General features: G+C 34.7%; 1 protein-coding gene across 1 annotated transcript; it reads right to left on the bottom strand.

Annotated features, from left to right (window-relative positions):
* Positions 1-2,210: 2,210 nt before the first annotated feature.
* Positions 2,211-19,662, bottom strand: LOC134269152 (transcription initiation factor TFIID subunit 6-like). Its single transcript, XM_062751372.1, has 12 exons — positions 19,424-19,662; positions 19,108-19,194; positions 18,773-18,926; positions 18,286-18,512; positions 18,066-18,131; positions 17,646-17,723; positions 14,928-15,029; positions 7,914-8,038; positions 6,435-6,567; positions 5,988-6,113; positions 5,172-5,381; positions 2,211-3,225 (listed from the first exon to the last, which is right to left on the bottom strand). The coding sequence occupies exons 1-12, from the start codon at positions 19,580-19,582 to the stop codon at positions 2,779-2,781; spliced, it is 1,914 nt and encodes a 637-aa protein (XP_062607356.1). The 5' UTR covers positions 19,583-19,662; the 3' UTR covers positions 2,211-2,778.
* Between the last annotated feature and the right edge of the window lie 1,884 nt (positions 19,663-21,546).

Genomic DNA, 21,546 nt, shown 5'->3' with positions numbered 1-21,546 from the left:
CTCATCTATGACAACATATAAATCATTGTACTTTGAGAACATATTTCAAAATGCGTCAATTTTTGGACAAAGTCAACGCAATTTCGTCTTTGTTTTTTTTTTTTTCAAAGTTCGTTACGAGTGTACATCAACATTTTTTTTTTTACCATGGAAGCACTTAATAAAAAATAAATCAGGACTTTAGTAATAGATAGCATTACTGTATACATGGAAAGTTTCGCCCCCGTTTTATTTTCGCCCTAGTCGCAAGTGGGCGAATTTAAAACGGGGCGAATTCAAGGAACATATTATAAATTCTTATACAGAACTGTGACTGGGCGAATTTAAAATGGGGCAAAGTTGTTAGCAAGTGTAAACGGGCGAAAATAACGCGGAGCTTAAATGTTTTCTTTTTTTTCTTTCAAATAGTAATGAATCGCTGAGAACGAGAAGACAGGTAGAAGGGCCATCAGACCATTTATCTATTTTTCCTACCCAAATATATTTATCAATTCTTTCTCTCAATAAATATAAGTTATTACCTAAAACAAGCTTAATCAATTTTATGGTATTTTGTGTCAAATAAACGCCCTTTCATTTATCATTCAGAAGTTATCACCGAAGTTGATTTTTTTTTTAAATTTGGTCAGTCGTGAAAGTCATGGTCAAGGGGTCAGAAATTGTAGCATGCTCGGAGATATCTTGTCACGGGAAATGTACATGTCAAATATGAAAGCCCTATCTCTTCTCAGTCAAACGTTATACGGAAAACTCAACATTTTTTGAAAATTAAAGTCAAAATTCAAGGACAGGGTCACAATGTCAAAAATCATAGTGTATTTAGAAAGGTCTTGTCACAAGCAATACACAGCTTTGATATAACAGCCATATATCTTCTCATTTTAAAGTCATGAGCAAGGTTAAAGATGTTGAAAAGCAAATTAATCTTCAAGGTCATGAGGTAAAAAAAATCCTAGTGTATTTAAAAAGGTCTTGTCACAGGTAATATACAAGTTTAATATGAAAGCCGTATCTCTTTTCATTCTAAAGTTATAGCCAATTTTAGGTCTTTAATCTTTTGACAAGTTAGTCAAGCTTCAAGGTCAAGTTCATGGGAGAAAATCGTAAAGAATTTAGAATGGTCTTGTCACAGGTAATACACATTTTTATATGAAAGCCTTATCTCTTTTCATTCAAAAATTATAGCCAAGTTTGTCTTTAATCTGTTAACAAGTTAGTCAAACTTCAAGGTCAAGGGCGAAAATCGTAGTGTATTTAGAATGGTCTTGTCACAGGTAATATGAAAGCCCTATCTCTTCTCTTTCAAAAGTTATGAACAAGTAGGTCAAACTTCAAGGTCAGGGTCATGAGGTTAAAAAAAATCCTAGTGCATTTAGAAAGGTCTAGTCACAGATAATATACATTTTAATATGGAAGCCCTGTCTCTTCTCTTTCAAAAGTTATGAGCAAGTAGGTCAAACTTCAAGGTCAGGGTCATGAGGTAAAAAAAATCCTAGTGTATTTAGAAAGGTTTTGTTACAGGTAATATACATTTTAATTTGAAAGCCCTATCTCTTCTCATTCAAAAGTTATGGCCATTTCAAAGTAATGTTAAATTTTTTAAGTAGGTCAAGGTCTCGGGGTCAAAAACCAGAAGTAAAAAGATCTTTAGAAAGGTTTTGTCACAGGTAATATAAATGTGCAACATGAAAGTCCTATCTCTTCTCATTCAATAAATATGACCACAGTTTAAGTTTTTGTGATGGACGGACAGACTGACAGAAGAATGAGATTTTATGTCCCCTCACTTTAAAGAAAGCGGGGGACAATCAAAGAAAGTAGAGTGTTTCCAGTAAGGTATGTTTCGCCTGCCCTTACCTTCTTTAAATATGTAACTAATTCTATGAATGACCAGCTATTTATTAGCTACTACCATATAGTTAATGGAAAAAAAATAATAAAATCCACTGATAGTAAGACTGCAATTGAATCTGACAATCAGATAGAAATACAAACCCCTTACCCTAACCGATCGAGCCTCTCAAAAATTGTATTTTCAATAATTTCCAGATAAAAAAAGCTCTTAAATATATTTTGAATTATTTTCGAGTGAAATCATGATATTATACAGAGAAGAAAATATTAACTTCAAACCAGAGTCTAAGCAACTTTAAAGCACAATGAGAACTTTTTAAAAGGAAATATACCTTTTATTTTATATAATTAAATGCATGAAGGTGGTGCGTTTGGATGATTTATTTTTGACATGTCTTTCAGTCTGCATTTCCTCTGACCATACTGTCTAGCAATAGTCATTAAATCAATTTATAGAGGTTTGTTTTCTAGATTGTTTAATGTACAATAAGGTAATACAATTTGGAATCTACTTTATATAGTTTCAATAAAGATTCTGACACTTTTAGACAAGAAATACTATTTTTATAAAAAGTACCACACCTATTATACGGAAAACTCTACAAGACTGCAGAATTGTAGCTCTCCAAAAAATATATTGATTTTTTTCAGACCAGCAAGTACAGATCTGCACTGATGTGTCTGTCAGTGGTCAGTAGGAAACAACGTACTATTTCTTCCATTTTGGAGGCTTATCTCTCCAAATTAACAAAGAAGAATAATAAAATGAAACATATGTTTGTTATACATTTTTACTTTTTCTTTCTTGATTTTTTTTTTGGGTGGATTTTTTTTTTAAATACACTGAGTCTGCCTTTTAAATAACACATTTCATTGTCATATAATCTGCTACATATGTATTCCTTGACCTTCAGCCACCTTCATTCAACCATTTTCACTTTCCTTTTTCATGTTATTTAACTGTTCACTGAACACACTTCTCATGCCCAAGTCCTGACTATTTCCTCCTGATTGTCCCGCGATGGAGGAATTTCCTTGCGACATTGACATCACCACAATTTTGGGTGTGGTGGGTGTCCTTGGCACTGCTGTTGGCATTTGACCTTGAGCACTTCCTGACATAACCTTGACAACTGTAGGTGTCCCTGAACTTATAGAGAGGGGTTTATCTGACTGTCCATTGTTGCTTGGTCTGGCCTGTGATGTCATGACTATAAACTTTTGTTGCCCTGGGGTGCTGGGTGTTTTGGGCTGACCTCCCTGGATTACAGAGGGTGTCCCTGGTGTACGGATACCTCCTTGTGGGGTTTTGGGTGTTCCTGGCAGACTGCCAAGTGATGATGATTGCTGGATAACAAACTGGGATCGTGGCTGTAAAAAATGAACTTGATGTAATCATAATAATCAGATTTAAAGGTAGATGCAAAACAAAGAGCAGAAAAGCTTGTAAGACACAGTAAAAAGGATAAAATGGGTAAAACATACTGTAAACGAACTATTGTTCGTGTCATCTTTTATTAGCCATTAGTCAGTTTAAAAACAATCTGCAATGTCAGATTAATTATCGCAACTTAGAAGATATTCTCCACCCATATAAAGCAAATTAAATGGTTCACAGTGATAAATATTCACGATTTGAAACTCGCAGATATTTCTCGCATGCAAATAAAAGTTGATTAACAGTACCCTGTACTTTCTTTTTAGCTACTTTCTCTATCAATTTCAGAATTAAGACATATTTGAAAGAATACAAGTCCATTCTTTCATGACAAAAAAATTTTTGTTTTTTGCCCTCATGCAAAAGAAGTTAGATAACAGTTAAGACATGAGATTTACCGTTGGGATGGTGACCATTGGCCGTGTTCTGTCCTGTGTTTGACTTACCGTTGGGATTGTGACCATTGGCCGTGTTCTGCCCTGTGTTTGACTTACCATTGGGATGGTGACCATTGGCCTTGTTCTGCCCTGTGTTTGACTTACCATTGGGATGGTGACCATTGGCCATGTTCTGCCCTGTGTTTGACTTACCGTTGGGATGTTGACCATTGGCCGTGTTTGACTTACCGTTGGGATGTTGACCATTGGCCGTGTTCTGTCCTGTGTTTGACTTACCATTGGGATGGTGACCATTGGCCGTGTTCTGCCCTGTGTTTGACTTACCATTGGGATGGTGACCATTGGCCTTGTTCTGCCCTGTGTTTGACTTACCATTGGGATGGTGACCATTGGCCTTGTTCTGCCCTGTGTTTGACTTACCATTGGGATGGTGACCATTGGCCTTGTTCTGCCCTGTGTTTGACTTACCATTGGGATGGTGACCATTGGCCGTGTTTTGTCCTTTGTTTGACTTACCGTTGGTACTGTGATCATTGGCCTTGTTCTGTCCTGTGTTTGACTTACCGCTGGGATTGTGATCATTGGCCGTGTTCTGTCCTGTGTTTGACTTACCGTTGGGATTGTGACCATTGGCCTTGTTCTGTCCTGTGTTTTGACTTACCGTTGGGACTGTGATCATTGGCTATGTTCTGTTCTGTGTTTGACTTACAGTTGGGACTGTGATCATTGGCTACGTTCTGTTCTGTGTTTGACTTACAGTTGGGACTGTGATCATTGGCCGTGTTCTGTCCTGTGTTTGACTTACTGTTGGAACTGTGATCATTGGCTACGTTCTGTTCTGTGTTTGACTTACCGTTGGGACTGTGATCATTGGCTATGTTCTGTCCTGTGTTTGACTTATCGTTGGGACTGTGATCATTGGCTATGTTCTGTTCTGTGTTTGACTTACCGTTGGGATTGTGACCATTGGCTATGTTCTGTCCTGTGTTTGACTTACCGTTGGGATTGTGACCATTGTCATTGGCCGTGTTCTGTCCTGTGTTTTGACTTACCGTTGGGACTGTGATCATTGGCCGTGTTCTGTCCTGTGTTTTGACTTACCGTTGGGACTGTGATCATTGGCTATGTTCTGTTCTGTGTTTGACTTACCTTTGGGACTGTGATCATTGGCTATGTTCTGTTCTGTGTTTGACTTACCGCTGGGACTGTGATCATTGGCTATGTTCTGTTCTGTGTTTGACTTACCTTTGGGACTGTGATCATTGGCTATGTTCTGTTCTGTGTTTGACTTACCGCTGGGACTGTGACCATTGGCTATGTTCTGCTCTGTGTTTGACTTACCGTTGGTTGATCATTGGCTATGTTCTGTTCTGTGTTTGACTTACTGTTGGGATTGTGATCATTGGCTATGTTCTGTTCTGTGTTTGACTTACCGCTGGTATTGTGACCATTGGCTATGTTCTGTCCTGTGTTTGACTTACCGTTGGGATTGTGACCATTGGCCGTGTTCTGTCTTGTGTGGACGTCCCTGCCGCCGCCTTGGCCAGCTGATTTCCCTGGTTTCCAGAGGATTTCCTTTCCCTCCCCACAGCTGTGTGGAGCAGGTTCCCCAGGGACCCAAACTCAGAGACATAATCGTCCACAGACGCCCCCGCCCCCTTCAGAGCCTTTAGTACGGGGGACAGGTATTTCTGTCAAACAAAATTACAATAGCCACATAATACAATAGCCCATGTAAGCCCACTTAATGCTAATATTAAGCCCATTTAATGCTCCTAAGAAAAGTTCAATAGTAAATTGTTTGTTACAGAAATAAGAAAGAAAATAATTTTATAAAATTAATATATTGATATTAGTGTTGGCAAATTGGACAATTTTTAGTAACCCGTTACTCCCTTAATCTTCCGATCAAGTACCCGGTTACTCAGATGTTATTCTTTCAGTTACATGTATATCATCCTTTACTCATTGGTAGTAATAATCACAAATATATTATGTATGAACTATATTGATAAACTTAAAGACACATAGGCACGCACTATCTTAAAAGAATTTGATTTTAAATCCGAAGAAAAGTAATATTCAATGTTTCACACTATTTCACAATGACGTTTATAACCTTTAACTTTTTGGCCCCCCCCAGTATATGTCCTTTGTTATTTTTTATACTAGTAATGTGTTTTACAATGTGGTATTTTTACTTTATAATGTTCCTAAGCAAAATTACTTTCATTTATATAATGTTTGAAAATTATGATACATGTAATATTGCATCTGATAATACAAATCTGACTCACAGCCAGTGACTTCTTGATATTTTCTCCTGCTATCTTATCTGCAGCATTGAGGATAGGGCCCTCCAACACACTCTGTACCTTCTCCCCAATGTCCTTCACATGCGGGAGTAAAAAGGACTTGATGACCTACAAAAGAAAACATAAATCTACCAAAATAAACTAATAAACTGAGTTGTGTCTTAAACAACATTCAATTTGATACATAGCCCTTTCTGTAATTGACTGCCCCCTCCCCAAAGAATTTGCAGAGTTATTAAATGTTCAAATATTACACTAACAAAAAGAGACAGTAATCAAAGAAATATATTTCACATTTAGGAAAGGAATTTATTTTTTTTTGTTTTTGCTTGTCAAGAATATTGTGGGTAGGATTCTTTTTGGACTGGGGTTGAACATCCTCCCTCCCCGCTTCCAGGAAAAAATACCTGGATCCATGCCTGCTCTTACCTCAGATCCCATTTCCCCCAGACCAGCTATAGCTCCATACTGAGTAGCCAGGGCTGCCTTCTCACTCTGTATTGCCTGGGTGAATGTTTTAGTGATACGGGCCTGGATATTGTTGGTGCTAGTGCTGAAATTCCTGTACAGCAAATCAATGAAAGTTTTCACTGTCATATTATAGTTTAAAACCCCTTGAATTGTAAATGTAGCAAGAAACTGAATAAAACTAGAACTGTCCAAACGGGACAAAATACCCCCCGCTGGGTTTTTCAGAAGTAAGTTTTTCCATAATAAAGATATGTATCAAACACGAATTATGAAATTTTTATTCCAGTGACCTTGAACTTCCCCAAATAACCTTGGGTCAAGGTCATGACACACCCTTGGGTCATGGGCAATCTTTCAGTGAAATGAGAACCTACCAAGTTTATCCATAAGAAAGATATGCCAGACATGAATTATGAAATTTTTCTTCCAGTGACCTTGAACTTCCCCAAATGACCTTGGGTCAAGGTCATGACACACCATTGGGTCATAGGAAATCTTTGTGTGAAATGAGAACCTACCAAGTTTATTCATAAGGATATGTTATGATATTTTTCTTCCAGTGACCTTGAACTTCCCCAAATGACCTTGGGTCAAGGTCATGACACACCCTTGGGTCATGGGCAATCTTTGTGTGAAATAAAAACCTACCAAGTTTATCCATAAGAAATATATGGACCGGACAGGAATTATGAAAATTTTCTTCCAGTGACCTTGAACTTTCCCAAATGACCTTGGGTCAAGGTCATGACACATCCTAGGGTCATGGGCAATCTTTGTGTGAAATGAGAACCTACCAAGTTTATCCATAAAAGATATGTATCAAACATGATTTTTGAAAATTTTCTTCCAGTGACCTGAACTTTCCCAAATGACCTTGGGTCAAGGTCATGACACACCCTTGGGTCATGGGCAATCTTTGTGTGAAATGAGAACCTACCAAGTTTATCAATAAGAAAGTTATGGACCGGACACGAATTATGAAATTTTTCTTCCAGTGACCTTGAACTTCCCCAAATGACCTTGGGTCAAGGTCATGACACACCCTTAGGTCATGGGCAATCTTAGTGCGGAGTAGTTTCTAATGTCCCTCTGTATATGGACCGGACACGATTGCACAGACAGACGGACAGACAGACAGACGGACGGACGGACAGACGGACGGACAGACAGACGGACAGACGGACAAGGTGATTCCTATATACCCCCCAAACTTCGTTTGCGGGGGGTATAAATAGGAATTTCTCATCATTACATTTTTCTCCTAGATTTTTATATGATGCCATTTTCTACTGGATTTTAATTTTAAGAGGGTTGACTTAACAATACTAATGACTGACATTTTCTCAGTAGATTTATTGAAGTATTCATTCTCTATGTACTCAATTTTTTAAAACTTTTGCTTGATTTATTCCAGAAAAAAATATCAGAGTTTCCTACTTGCAGATTTGTCCCATTAGACGCGCCGCGAAGTCTCGTAGTGCCCAGTGATTATCAACCTCTGGTCTCATACACAACTGTTTACTGACAATACAGGTACACACTGCCGGAATGAACTCATGAAGCTACAAAAGAAGTTTTCCCCAATTTCCAATAGCTGAAAACACCGCATTAAAACTTTTAATTTTTTTAATGATGTGATAAGACAAGAAGAGAATATGAAAACAATTGTCTGTGTTTCAGTTGCATAATGTTCTTGTTTTAATATGTACGAGGGGTGATCAAAAAGTTCGTGATCTATCTCTACATGTATATCTACAAAACCACAATTAAGATTAGAAAAAATTTTGTACACACATAGCCATACATAAGTTCTATAAATAGCATATGCTGAATCCAGTTTGCTCTTTGTTTGTGACGTCACAATGTGAAAATGACATCACTACGTAGGTCACTTGTAACAATCAAAGTACTGAAAGTACTTGAAAGCGCTAAGCATATTGATTAGAAATTCGTCAGAATTATTTTAAGCGATATTTTGACAGTGCGATAGCGCTAAGTCGAGCAAGTTGTCAAAAAGTATGTGAGTCCTATATGTGAACCCTGTTGGGATATGAAATTCAACATTATGCAAACGTAGCGTTTATAATGTGTAAACTTTGCCTTTTTGCTCACAAACTGAATAAAAGTGCGAAGCACTTTTATGTAAAGTTTGTGAGACAAAGGACTTTTACACATCGATAAATTTAAAAAAGAACGTTTAATTCTTATAATTCCAATTACGATTTTTTTAAATTATTAAAATTATTTCCCTTTGAGGCCGCCATACAATCCGTTATTTTGCACGGCGTAGGAATACTTTAATGCCACCGATGCCACAAAGAAACGTGTACAAGATGAATATCGATAAAATCCAACTTAAATTGTCAAAACAATCAAGAAATAAACTTATAAAAATTCATTGAATATTGTTTAAGTCAACAAATATCGTAAATACGCGTATTCTCCAGAATAATTCGTCCTTGACCATGGCCATGTTGACGTCATGACGAAAGTTGAAGACCGACGACGTCCTCGATTTGCTCTGTTTCGTTCAAAGATTTAGGGAAAATATGGGATCTGTAGGATGTAATCATATGAATTTGATGCCAGAAAGGCAAGAGTATGAGGTACGTTTCTTTTCCCTATCACAACGATACCAACTGAGCTGATATGGAACGTCGAGAAAATGACAGCATGATCAGCGATTTTTTAAAATTCACACTCGTGATGCGACAGTGACATAAACATAATATTCCCGTCTGTCAGTCCTGTTTATTTCCTTTTCATTTATTCATTCGATCATTCATTCATTTTTTATTTCAAGTTTCTTGTAGCTAAAACGGACTAGAAGTATCTGTTTTCATTGTTTTTACAACAGTCAAGAAAGTAGTTCTGATTGAAAGAATTTATCGATGTGTAAAAATTTTCTGGAACGTGTTCTCCTCCAATCAAAACACAGGAAATCATAAAATGAAGATTGGAATTATTGTCTCATGCCTTTTTTTTAAGCATTATACATTATCAAAAGATCAATCAATTTCACTTAAAGTACTGTACACGAAATTGCAAGAAAATATGTTTGCGTGTAAAGTTATTTTCTTTCCCCATCGCCTTGTAGGAATTTATAAGAGGTCGTATTTGCGTATGAATTGCAAATTATTGGAAGGGAGATGTTTTCCGATGAAATTTAAACTCTTAATGTACATGTAGCTATACTTTTGCTGGAAAATGTATACACTGTATTTAAAAAAAATGTGAACACTTGAAATTGTCGCTAAAATTCCTCTCATTTACGCGCAACACTGAAAAATAAAATCTTCTTGTGATCATATTCATTAACAAATTCATTCTGCGTTTACAAGTTTTTCAAATTGAAGATTGGCATCATGTTTGTAACAACGTCATATGACAACACTCTATGTAAATGAAATGAACATCCGTAGAATTAACGCCCTTTATGTGTGATATGTGAACATACATTTTAGTATAAATATATTATATTTATCTTTTGACAAGTATATGATTTATAGCATACATGTATTTGCAGTAACATTTGTGTTGATATACAATATGTGTCACTCATTAGTAAATGATACGTTTTTGTAATAATTTGTTTTTACACTTTTCTTCTTTGGATTAAAAATACGTCATTAAACCCCCAAAAGTACTTTTGACTATTGTTGAAATAATTTAAAATGCTTCAATATTTTTTGCGGACGCTTATTGCTTTTCACCATTCTTTACTTGTGTATCTATGATCTTCACTACCACGCAAAACATGTTGAGAGGTAAACATATCTACTGCATTGTTGAGCTAGTTAAAAAGGAATACTGAAAATAATTGCTCATAATATTTCTGCTATTTCAATAATTAATAATTCAAGAGTCCAAGAAAGAAAACATATTTCTGTCCATATTGCTATGAACATTAATTAAGGTTTTAGCATTTTTCGCCATATCCTGCACACTGCACGCACAATTTTAGAGCACAATACATGTATTCCAAGGAATAAGTTCTACTACTTGAGTGAATTCGTTGAAAACACATCCACCACATGCTCTACATGTCTGTACAGCCACAAACTGCCCTTCCTTTCGAATTATGTACAACACAAGTATAGACATTATAAAATACCGTCCTATTGAATGCATTCCAGTCTGTTACTAATTGATACTTATATGCAAAAATCACACTGATAAATCTCAGCATGGTGCAAGATGTTAATAGAAAGGCTTGTTTTAGTTACATTGCCTGAAATAATTGTCTAGAAGAAAAAAATAATTATAGTTTATATGGATATATAGAACGTACCATATTATGTAAGTAGTAAATTGTAAATAAATTTTATGTGATTTCTTTTGCTGAATAACTCACTTTTAGTTTCAGATTTAAAAACTTAAAATCAAAATCCCATCTGAGTTTTAAATCATGTACCGGGTACGTATTGAATATTCAATCACTATATTGCATGTACATGATAAATAATATGTACTGTTTTTTAAATTAAGTATTTGTGCCATAGAGGCAGCATTTGTTACAACGTGGTACCAAATTAATGAGTGCCGACATAGTTAAATGAACATGATAAGAATGCTCTTATCTACTAACTGTGGAACATCCTTAATTAAACCTTATTTGCCTTCTATTATTAGAAATGCACGTAACGCAGCATTACACTAAAATACATTTCCAGTTGCATATTTTTAGAATGACAAGTTTTGATCCAGAACGGAAGTCAGATGTGCACAGAAAGCGCTTTGCGCTGCGCTTATTAAAAAAGTGACAGTTAAAATGAAAAATTTATGGTATACCTTCAAAAATCCTTTGCAGTAGCGTATAATAATTTGTACCCAGTTTATTAAGACAAAGGACTTCCTATAAATTTAAATAATGATTGGACTGATCGTTTTAGTGAAGGACGGCAGATGGTTAAAAATGATATTTGTTATGTTGCCCAGTGAAAGCAAGTTTTAAAAGACCTGTTTTTAATTAAGCAATTTGCTATCAAAGACCTCCACTTTTCACTTTGCCAAATAGTTGAATATCTTAACAATAAAATAATTATTAAATATCTAGGATATCGTTTACTTTAGATTTTAAACATATTAGATATGATAAAAGTAGGCACTCATTCTCTATTCACCTTAAATAAAGAGACAGAAGATTTGGGTTTTGATGGTCGTCATGCTTATTTTTGGAAAGGATATTCTTATCCACCCATTCTTTTGCCGAGATTTGATCATTTCTAACAAATAAGCTGTCTCTGTAATAAAAATCAACTTACAAGGAAAGAAATATAAAAGGCAGAAAAAACTTTCAGCTTTTGTGACAGAACACTACGGAGAGGGTCACGTGACAGCCTACATCATGTGATTCGCGCATGAGCAGAACAGTGGCAGATATGCATTAAAGTCAGAGAGGGCTACTCACCAAACGAAGTTGAGGAACATGTGTTTTTACTCTGTTTCCTTGATTATGTCGCCCCGAACGGTCGGGGACGACATATAATGGCATGTTGTGTTTATCCAGGCTGTTTCTTGATTTTGCTAGGGAAAATCTGCTAAATTTTCCCCAAAGGACGATCACTGGTTGTAGTTGTGCAGTGAGGTCATTCAGTTTCTATGTCTACCGTTGCCATGGAAACCTGTAAAAAGCGACGAATTTCCTTCTGTTTCTCTCTGGTCCCTTAAACGTTCGTCATGAAACTCTTTTTATTTTAATGATTAGTATCTGTAGTTGTGCGCTTTGCATTTAAAATTTTCAAATAATCGATTATTGCCATGGAAACCAGGGGAATGTTAAAATTCTTTAATTTCGATTTTCTCAATAACTACTCAAGCAATCGTTTTGAAACTTTCAATGTTAATTCCTTGCAATGTGTCAACATGATTTCTACTTTTAAAATAATTGTAATGAGTCGCTAACAGTTGCCATCAAAACGAAACAGAAAAAAAGGTTAAGATGTACACATGTGTTTTCCAAGGTCTAGGTCAAAGGGTCAAAGTTCTTCGTGTCCAATAAAAGTTCATTTCACAAGGATTGCATATTTGAAATACGAAAGCCCTAGCCCTTACCGTTCAAACATTAGGTACTATGTTCAAGACGACCCCCCCCCCCCCCCCTTTTGAAGCGCACTGCCAGGTAGAATACACAGATATAACATATACACCTTACAAGTAACGTTTTAAAAGTTTCATTCATAAAATTCAGTTCTCCTGATGTAATTTGATAGTTTGCCAACATCCATTCTTCTTCTGTCTTGTCTCAGATTTTTAGATTTTATAATTAGTTTATTTTATCTATATAAAAAATAACGATTGTCAGCTGCATTTATTAGCATTTCGCTTTTTTTTTTGTACATGCATATCTATTACTTGTATAGTATTAATTTCATTAGATAGTGCAAGTATAAAATAGAAAAATTGGTACGTTATTTCCATACTTTTTATTCATTCATAAATCCTTGGATCCACGCCTACAGGTGCGCAAAGCCTTGATCACTACTGTAAACAAAACATTCATATCGCCGAAAATGTTCATGATTCCGCTAAACTGAGAAAGTTTACACATGATTTATCATCTCATAAGAAACATCAGCCCTGTGCAATGCAGAAATGCTGGAATTGAAGGTGTCATGTCAGATTCGTTTTCCGGCAGAACCTCTGAAAATGAAAGTGAAAGTAAGGAAATTTCAGAGTTCTCACTGGCGCTATTATACACAAAATAATTCGGCTGATATATAAAAATTACATTTGCCAAGTTTTTTTGGTAGGAAAGATACTGCCAATTAACAAGTACAAGGCTCATTTAAGTACATCAGCTCAATTTCTTTTATGCAAGTCTGCAAATTTAGGAACTTGTAATTTTTTCCTGTACTACTTTCTTCTCCTACCGATTCTAAAAATAATTAGTGGGATGTACCCAATTAAGGTCTTCCGTTTCCAACAAAAAGGACTTATACGACTCGATGGTTGTCCAAGCTTAGCTAATGGACCCTTGTTTTAGTGATGATAAAAATGAAAGTTTTGTCCAACGGGGCGACATATGCTATTGCTTGCAATAGCAGACTTTTTATTTTTCTTCTTGAAAATTTTGTCACAATGATCTTTAAAGTACACATCCGATTAAGGGGAAACCTTTTTAGGATAAGTAGGCATGTTATGTAGATTTGCGGAACGAAGGTCATATTGCGCGCACGTGCTTGCAAGAGCGCGCACGTGCAACACGTGAAATGACCAATATACTTGAAATTGCCGTAACTTTTACATTTTTTGATGTAATGCTTTGATATTTAGAATATATAGACATATTATAAATGGAGATAAAACGACATTGTCAACATGCCATTTTGCGCGCACGTGCTTGCAAGAGCGCGCACGTGCAACACGTTAAATGACCAATATAATGGATATAGCCGTAACTTTTCTATTTTTTTTATAAAATCTTTTGAAATTTATAATGTAAGGATATATTAGTAGCGTATACAAGATGACATGATCAAAAAAGCAAGATCTCACGCGCATGCACGTGCACTTCGCTCTGATTGGCTGAAACTAAAGTCTCTATATCTTTCTTGTTTTTCGACGAAATCCTATGAAATTTTGAACATAGCCATGCATTAAGATATCCTACAATATGATATATAGCAATTATCATGAAAACACGTGCATGCACGTGTGCTGCAATCTGATTGGCTTAAATTTTAAATAGCTATAACTCCTTTGGGTTTCAACCAAACAGGGTGGAATTTGGAACATACTCGTAGATAGATATAATGAACTTCTACAAGACAGTATGGTCACAATGCACATGCATACACGTGCGTGTACGTTCGCTGTAATCTGATTGGCTGAAACTTTAAACAGCTATATTTCCCTTGGTTTTCAACCAAATAGGGTGGGATTTAGAACATAGATAGATGTAAAAGACTTCTACAAGAAGATATGGTCACCATGCTGATGTATGCACGTGCGTTCACATGAAATGAGATAAATCAAAAATACACTTGAATGAGCGTATTTTTTAATACTTTTGGATTAAAAACTTTAATATTTAGTATATAAAAAATATATAGATTGTGTAGACAAGATGATATGGTCATTACGCACATGCATTCACGTGCGAACGCTTGCAATGCTAAAATTTGAATGAACTTGGCGTTGTTAAAGTCTCAAATGCATAGATTTTGTCCTATTTAATGAAGCTGTTACAGGGAATATGGCACCAAAAGGGAGTTTGGGAGCGTTTGGGGAACATCTGTAACGGTCCCCGTTACAATTAGAACTAGTTTAAAATTAAATCAACACTGAAACCAAATATTGTTTCTTACAATGAAGTTATTCAATTAGTTCGCGAACTTTTTGATCACCCCTCATATAGACATGTACATTTAAATTAGTGTGTTTGTGTGACTTATTCATATACAAATACATGTATTTATTGTACAGTACTTACACACATAAAGTACTTACATATTTTTCAAGATAGAGTGTCTGGTTGTCCATGATAGATTTTACCATCCTCATTAGATAAATAAGCAGGGCCAAATTGTTCTGTACTACATTTATTTTAACCTGAAAATGACAAATGGAAATATTTTCAGAAAACCAGAAGTCTCTGTCGAGACTGAAGCTCTACTGGTTTGAACTTATAGCAAAGGAAGAGAAAGTACTTAAGCAGCTGGGATTTGAAACTTTATAAACAGCATTAAATAGAATAATGATCGTTGATAAAGTCTCTTTATGTTCTTAGTGTAGTCTACTTGTGTGCCAAGTTATACTGAAATCAGACCAAAACTGTAGGAGGAGTAGCATTTTGAAACAATTTTACAGACATTTCTATTTTCAGTAACCACGGCAACACCGTTCATCAAAATTAAAATTCGATATACAGAATTATGTATCTTAGTGTATTCTACTTGTGTGCCAAGTTATATTGAAATCAGACCAAAACTGTAGGAGGAGTAGCATTTTGAAACAATTTTACAGATATTTCTATTTTTAGTAACCACGACAACACCATTCGTCGAAATGAAATCAAAAACCGATTTACAGAATTATGTATCTTAGTGTATTCAACTTGTTTGCCAAGTTATACTGAAATCAGACCAAAACTGTAGGAGGAGTAGCATTTTGAAAGAATTTCACACCTATTTTTAGTAACCACGGCAACACTGTTCATCGAAATCAAAAACCGATGCACAGAATTATGTATCTTAGTGTAGTCTACTTGTGTGCCAAGTTACACTGAAATCAGACCAAAACTGTAGGAGGAGTAGCATTTTGAAATAATTTTACAGAAATTTCTATTTTTAGTAACCACGGCAACACCGTTCATCGAATAAAAACCGATACACAGAATTATGTAACTTAGTGTATTCTACTTGTGTGCCAAGTTATACTGAAATCAGAGCAAAACTGTAGGAGGAGTAGCATTTTGAATGAATTTCACAGAAATTTCTATTTTTAGTAACCACGGCAACACCGTTCATCGTCAAAAACCAATACACAGAATTATGTATCTTAGTGTATTCTACTTGTTTGCCAACTTATACTGAAATCAGATCAAAACTGTAGGAGGAGTAGCATTTTGAAAGAATTTCACAGAAATTTCTATTTTTAGTAACCACGGCAACGCCGTATCGAAATCAAAAACTGATACACAGAATTATGTATCTTGTGTGTCTACTTGTGTGCCAAGTTATATTGAAATCACCAAAACTGTAGGAGGATAATTTTGAAAGAATTTCACAGAAATTTCTATTTTTAGTAACCACGGCAACACCGTTCATCGAAATCAAAAACCGATATACAGAATTATGTATCTTAGTGTAGTCTACTTGTGTGCCAAGTTATATTGAAATTAGACCAAAACTGTAGGAGGAGTCTATATTTCTGAAAAATTGTTTACAGACAGACGGACAGACAGACATGCTTACTGTGTAAGCTCTTCTGGTCTCTGACTAAAAGACAAAAAAATCACATCCTGTAAAAAGTAAACATTTTTGCAATGTTTGGATCATAATCTAGGATAGCTAGAATTTGATGCAGTTTTAAGGTGCATTTCGTAAACATACTGATTTACATGTAATTTTAGAGCTAGAACTTTTTGTAATTCAACCCCTTTAAGGACGTTCGATCCTGAGATTTTGAGCATATTTTGGTCAGGTCCTTTATTTATAAAATTCTGCATCATTTTTAAGTTCTAACGTTAAATCTGAATTCTACAGTGCAAATTTAACTATATTCAATGAAAAAACCGCGATTAAATTCCCTTCAAGTAGAATTAATATAAGCTAGGGACTATATTTTGTGGCGGAAGGTTTTTTAGACGAAAATGATCAGTTTTTCCATTTTGAACTATAAAGTATTGTTAGTTTTGGATTCCTCTTTTCCCATCCTGGTTGCACACAAAGCTGTTTTTTGCAGTGAAATGTGTTATTCTGGTTCTGAAATATCTATTAAATTATTTCTTATGAATTCTATCAACAAAGTGTGACAAATATAGTAAATACATTCTGAAAATCCAGGGGAAAATTGAGCCAAATTTAACGTAAAATTGACACTTTTTTAGTAATATTTTTACATCATATACCCCATGACTTTTGATGTTCTTTTTTATTCAAGATAAATTTGACCTATTTGCTTAAAATCAGAAAAAGTTTAAGACATTAAAATAATTTTCTTGCTTATTTAAATTTCAACGCCAAAAAAAATCATATTTTATTAGTGCAGAAAGGTCAAATAATTGATTATGCGAAGCAATTTGAAACTTTTTCTTAGTCACAATTTTTAAGTGTCTTTTTTTAAACAAACTTAGAGTTCATTTTGTTTCATGCTTTAATTGGATAAAAATATTGAAGGGAAAACGTCAAAAATGTAATTTTTAATTAAGACACAAATTTCAGTGCAGAAAGGTCATATTAAATGTATTGTAGCGCCAAAAGAAGCGTATTGACCCCCATTTTTTTTATTTGAATTTTAATTAAGCTATGAATGCAGAAAGTAAAAATATACTTGGCAAAAAAAGTTTAAGACTTTAAATATCAGGATCGAACATCGTTAAGATAACAAATTAATTCTGAATACATTTTTTTTAATTCATCCCATCCACAAAAATCCACAAAAATTGGACAGCCATAGAAAACACCTGTGATGAACTTTTAGACCATATTACTTTCCAATTCTTACCCCTTCTGATATAAAAGTACTGAATCTGGGCAGCATCTGATGCAGACCAGGGTCACTAGCCAAACTCTGCAGTGCTTCCTGTCAATAACAAATTGTATGTCTCTGTTTCGCTATTTTCATGAATATACAACTGGATTAGAAGACATAGCACTACAGCTGAATATCAGCTTTCGATGAATTAAAATTTGGTTTATAAGTGGTATATTTTTACTGATACAATTGAATTTTTTTTTTTTTGAAGAAATTCAGCTGTGCATACAGCTATAAATACAGTTAAAAGAAAATGGTAATAAATGCCTGTATTGAAGTCAATGGATTTTTTTCTTATTTTTGCTCTTTTGGTGTTGTAAATAAGCAATTTTAACTGTCTCTTGCTTTTCAGGTTTAATTGTTATATTTTTCTTAGTCTGAGAGTCGTACCGATCTCCTGGCTTCATCTGGTCCTACACAGGCCTCTGTTATCTCCTTATAGTACAGCTGCTGTTCCTGTGGTCATTGGAAAAATTTGAAGAGCATTTCAGTACATTGAAAAGTAACAATAAAAATATTTTCACTTGGAAAAAAAAAGCACTATAAACTCTTAAATGTTTTCATACTACACTGACTCAAAGGTCATCTGACTCTGCCCAACAAAACTCACCACAGAGAGTTCGTGTGTAGACAGGTCCTTGACCTTGGCGAGGTCAGTAATGGCTTTGTGTTTGTGCTTGATTTTGCTAGGTTCTGCTACAGGAGGCACTTTCTGTTGTTTGTCGATCACTTTCTTTATCGTTGTGTCCAGAATTTCCTTCTGTTGTTGGTCCTTGGAGGCCGGGGGAGGATTTTCTGCAGTGGAGGGCTGGATTCCATCAATACAGAGCCAGTGGGCTGGGGAATAAGAAAATCCTTTTTATTGCATTTTAAATTTTGTGATCCATATATCATCCCATTAACTCTCCCACCCACCCTCTCCCCTAAAAATTACTCATTACTGAAATAAGATTCCTCATTCTAAGTAATGAAACAAAGGAAGATGATAATTAACTTGATATTTAAAGTTGAATTCTACATTTGCTGCACATTAATGAATTTTCAAATAAATAAAAAAGGTTTGCCAGATTTTACTTGGTTAACGAACAAACTCAAACCTTTTAAGGAAATATCCACAGGTATTTTAGGCAATGTTGAATTCACGACGTCCTGTAGATCAAATTCTTTTTCTTCAATGAAATGTAGTTCTCTCCCGCCACCACTGGCAAACCGGAAAGGAATACTGTCCCCGGCCTCAAATCCATAGAGAGGCTTAAATTAGAACCCGCAAGTGTCATTAAACTCAAATAAATCAGGTTACTTACATATGGTCATTGATGTGCACTCATGAATGTCTCAGTTGACTCTGCTGTTCCATGGTTTTTTAAAAATATATATATATATAATTTTGACATTAATTCCTATTAAGCAAATTGAAACATAATTACTGCACCTCAATGTTTTCAGCTCTCATTGCATGATCTATGTCAGCTGTGGATAATTTAAGTCTTTTACCATGATGCATAAACTTCACAGCTTCCTGTACAAAGAAATAACCAAGCATGAAACATACATTTAAGTCTTGAAAAGTCACAATGTTTTTAAAAATTTGATTTCTAAAATGCTGAATACAATGTCCACTTACAGTGCTATCAACATGTATAAGGTAAACATGCAATGCAGTTGGCCTATAAATAAATCTGGCATGGAAACTAAACAATTTAGAAAAATTATATTGTTTTATCACGTTTATGGAGTATAAATGAAACCTGAATAATCTGTTTGAGTCTGTAGCTGCTGTCTTCAGCCAGAACACTCGCTGCGTCATCAGGTATTCCACTGATTCCCACTGATTCAGCAATGACTTTTATAGACTCTCCTGACAGCTGACTGCCAATCTTTTGTTCCTTGTGCTCCTTTTCTGCCATTTCAATGACCTTTCTTTTCTGGCATTACAATATCTTCTACCGGGTACATTGTTACTGTTTGAATTTATTGGTCTCCTAAAAATTAAAATCAGGTGGTAAATAAATTAACTGTAGCAGATGTTTCAAGTGATAAGATATTCACAAGTTTTACACACTTCTTGAAATATCTTTATATCACTCATTAATATTTTTTGGTCTTTTGCTTTGACAAAGATAAGATCTATCTATGATAAAAGTTTTAATTCTTTTGCTAAAACAGGTCTTAGCAGAGTTCCTTGATTAGCTGTATAGTTTGAAATATCTATATACTTTTCTTATCCATTCAAAAAAAAAAAAAGAGAATTTTTTTAACTTAGTTTTTCACTTATAATAAATATGGTTTATATAAGTAGGCAAAGAGATTTGACTACTCATACCCTGTTGACCAGTACTGGTCTGCAATATAATTTCATTGAAGAAAATGTCACAGTTTAATTGCTTTATATAGCCCCTAAATTTAAAGAACTTTGAGTGGAGAGGCTATGAACAGATGGAGGAGATGCAGTTTTTTAAACATTATTTGCGCAATGTCTTATAAAGCTTGAATTATAGCATTAGTTAGCATTTAAAATAAGTTTATTTATCCATTTCATCTCTTTTTTCCTTCAATTTTTTTCAATATTTACAAAAGTTTGCATCTTAGTGGAGTTTTAGTATTCAATCTTGAACTGCTTTGAAAATAATGCATGTAAAGTACACACTGTCACTGTCAAATTGGATCTCCTTCAGAATCTATTCAGATTCTGATAACCAATATAAAAACATTGAAATTTTGAAACTATCATTGGATGTAAGCTTATTAACATGCAAGAAGAAATGCATATTTCAAGACATAAAGATAGATAAAAAGATTGTGCCAAAAAGTTTAAATGTTTTTCCCCACCTACTGTAGGCTGGTTCCATGTTCGTTCACCCTAAAAATTGTTCGCCCGATTTCCCGTTCGCCCAATATTTTTTTCGCCCAGAGTCCGCTCGCCCTAAACTTGTTCGCACAGGGTCCGTTCGCCGTAATTTAATCTAGAATAAAATCTGATGAATTCTATCCTAATTTTTTGGTACATTCAAAATAAAACAGACCGTCACTGTGTCCGTCAGACCATATGGTCACAACTGTTTTAGTATCAGCGGTCAAACCTATTAACGTCTCAGTCCTTTATAAATTGTTTTCAAAACATTGCGCAATTTGTAAAAATAACACGGATGTACCCCCCTAATTAACATTGATATTAATCATCTAATTAACTATAGTGCAAACACTTATTCATTCAAAAACAATCAAATCAAAAATTAATTTAGACTAAATAAACATTGCTCTTCGTATCAGAATTTTAGAAAAAAAATCCAAGTTCGGAAGGGAAATAAATAGAAAAAATTATATACTCGTATGTTAATTTTTAATTTATATATATACAAGTATATATTTCAGTATAGTGAACAATATCTTTTCAATTCTATACTTAACATTGTGTATATGTAGGCTACAGTGAAAACGGCAAACCCTGGACTGACTGGAGACACTGGAGTGATTTTGCCCAAACCGTATGATTTAGAAAGTGCATGTGTGTCTGTTATTAATTCTTTCACATGAATATAAAACAGTTATACAACTTACACACGTAAGCTTAAGAAATCATACCTGAATAAATCAATAATTGATTTCCTCGATGGCTCGATTTCTATTTTTCTTGCTTGCTGATAGACTCGGAAATGCTTATGTGTAACTAAAAGACAAAACCGGATCATGTAACTTAATCAACACTTTATTTTATCAGTTTATGTTTTAATGTTTTAAAAATTGTAATTTTAAGGCTTTGTGTATTTTTTATTTACGTTTCTTCTATGTGATATTATTCATATCAAATTATTTAACAGAAAATGTTTATTTATTTCCGGAATTTAAAGAAAAACAAGGGGAGATAATGCGA

This window comes from Saccostrea cucullata, unplaced genomic scaffold (assembly GCF_032062105.1).
Source record: "Saccostrea cucullata isolate Sc308-1 unplaced genomic scaffold, CSIRO_AGI_Scuc_v1 ctg381, whole genome shotgun sequence".
NCBI lineage: Eukaryota > Metazoa > Mollusca > Bivalvia > Ostreida > Ostreidae > Saccostrea > Saccostrea cuccullata.
This window is presented reverse-complemented; position numbering and strand designations above follow the sequence as displayed.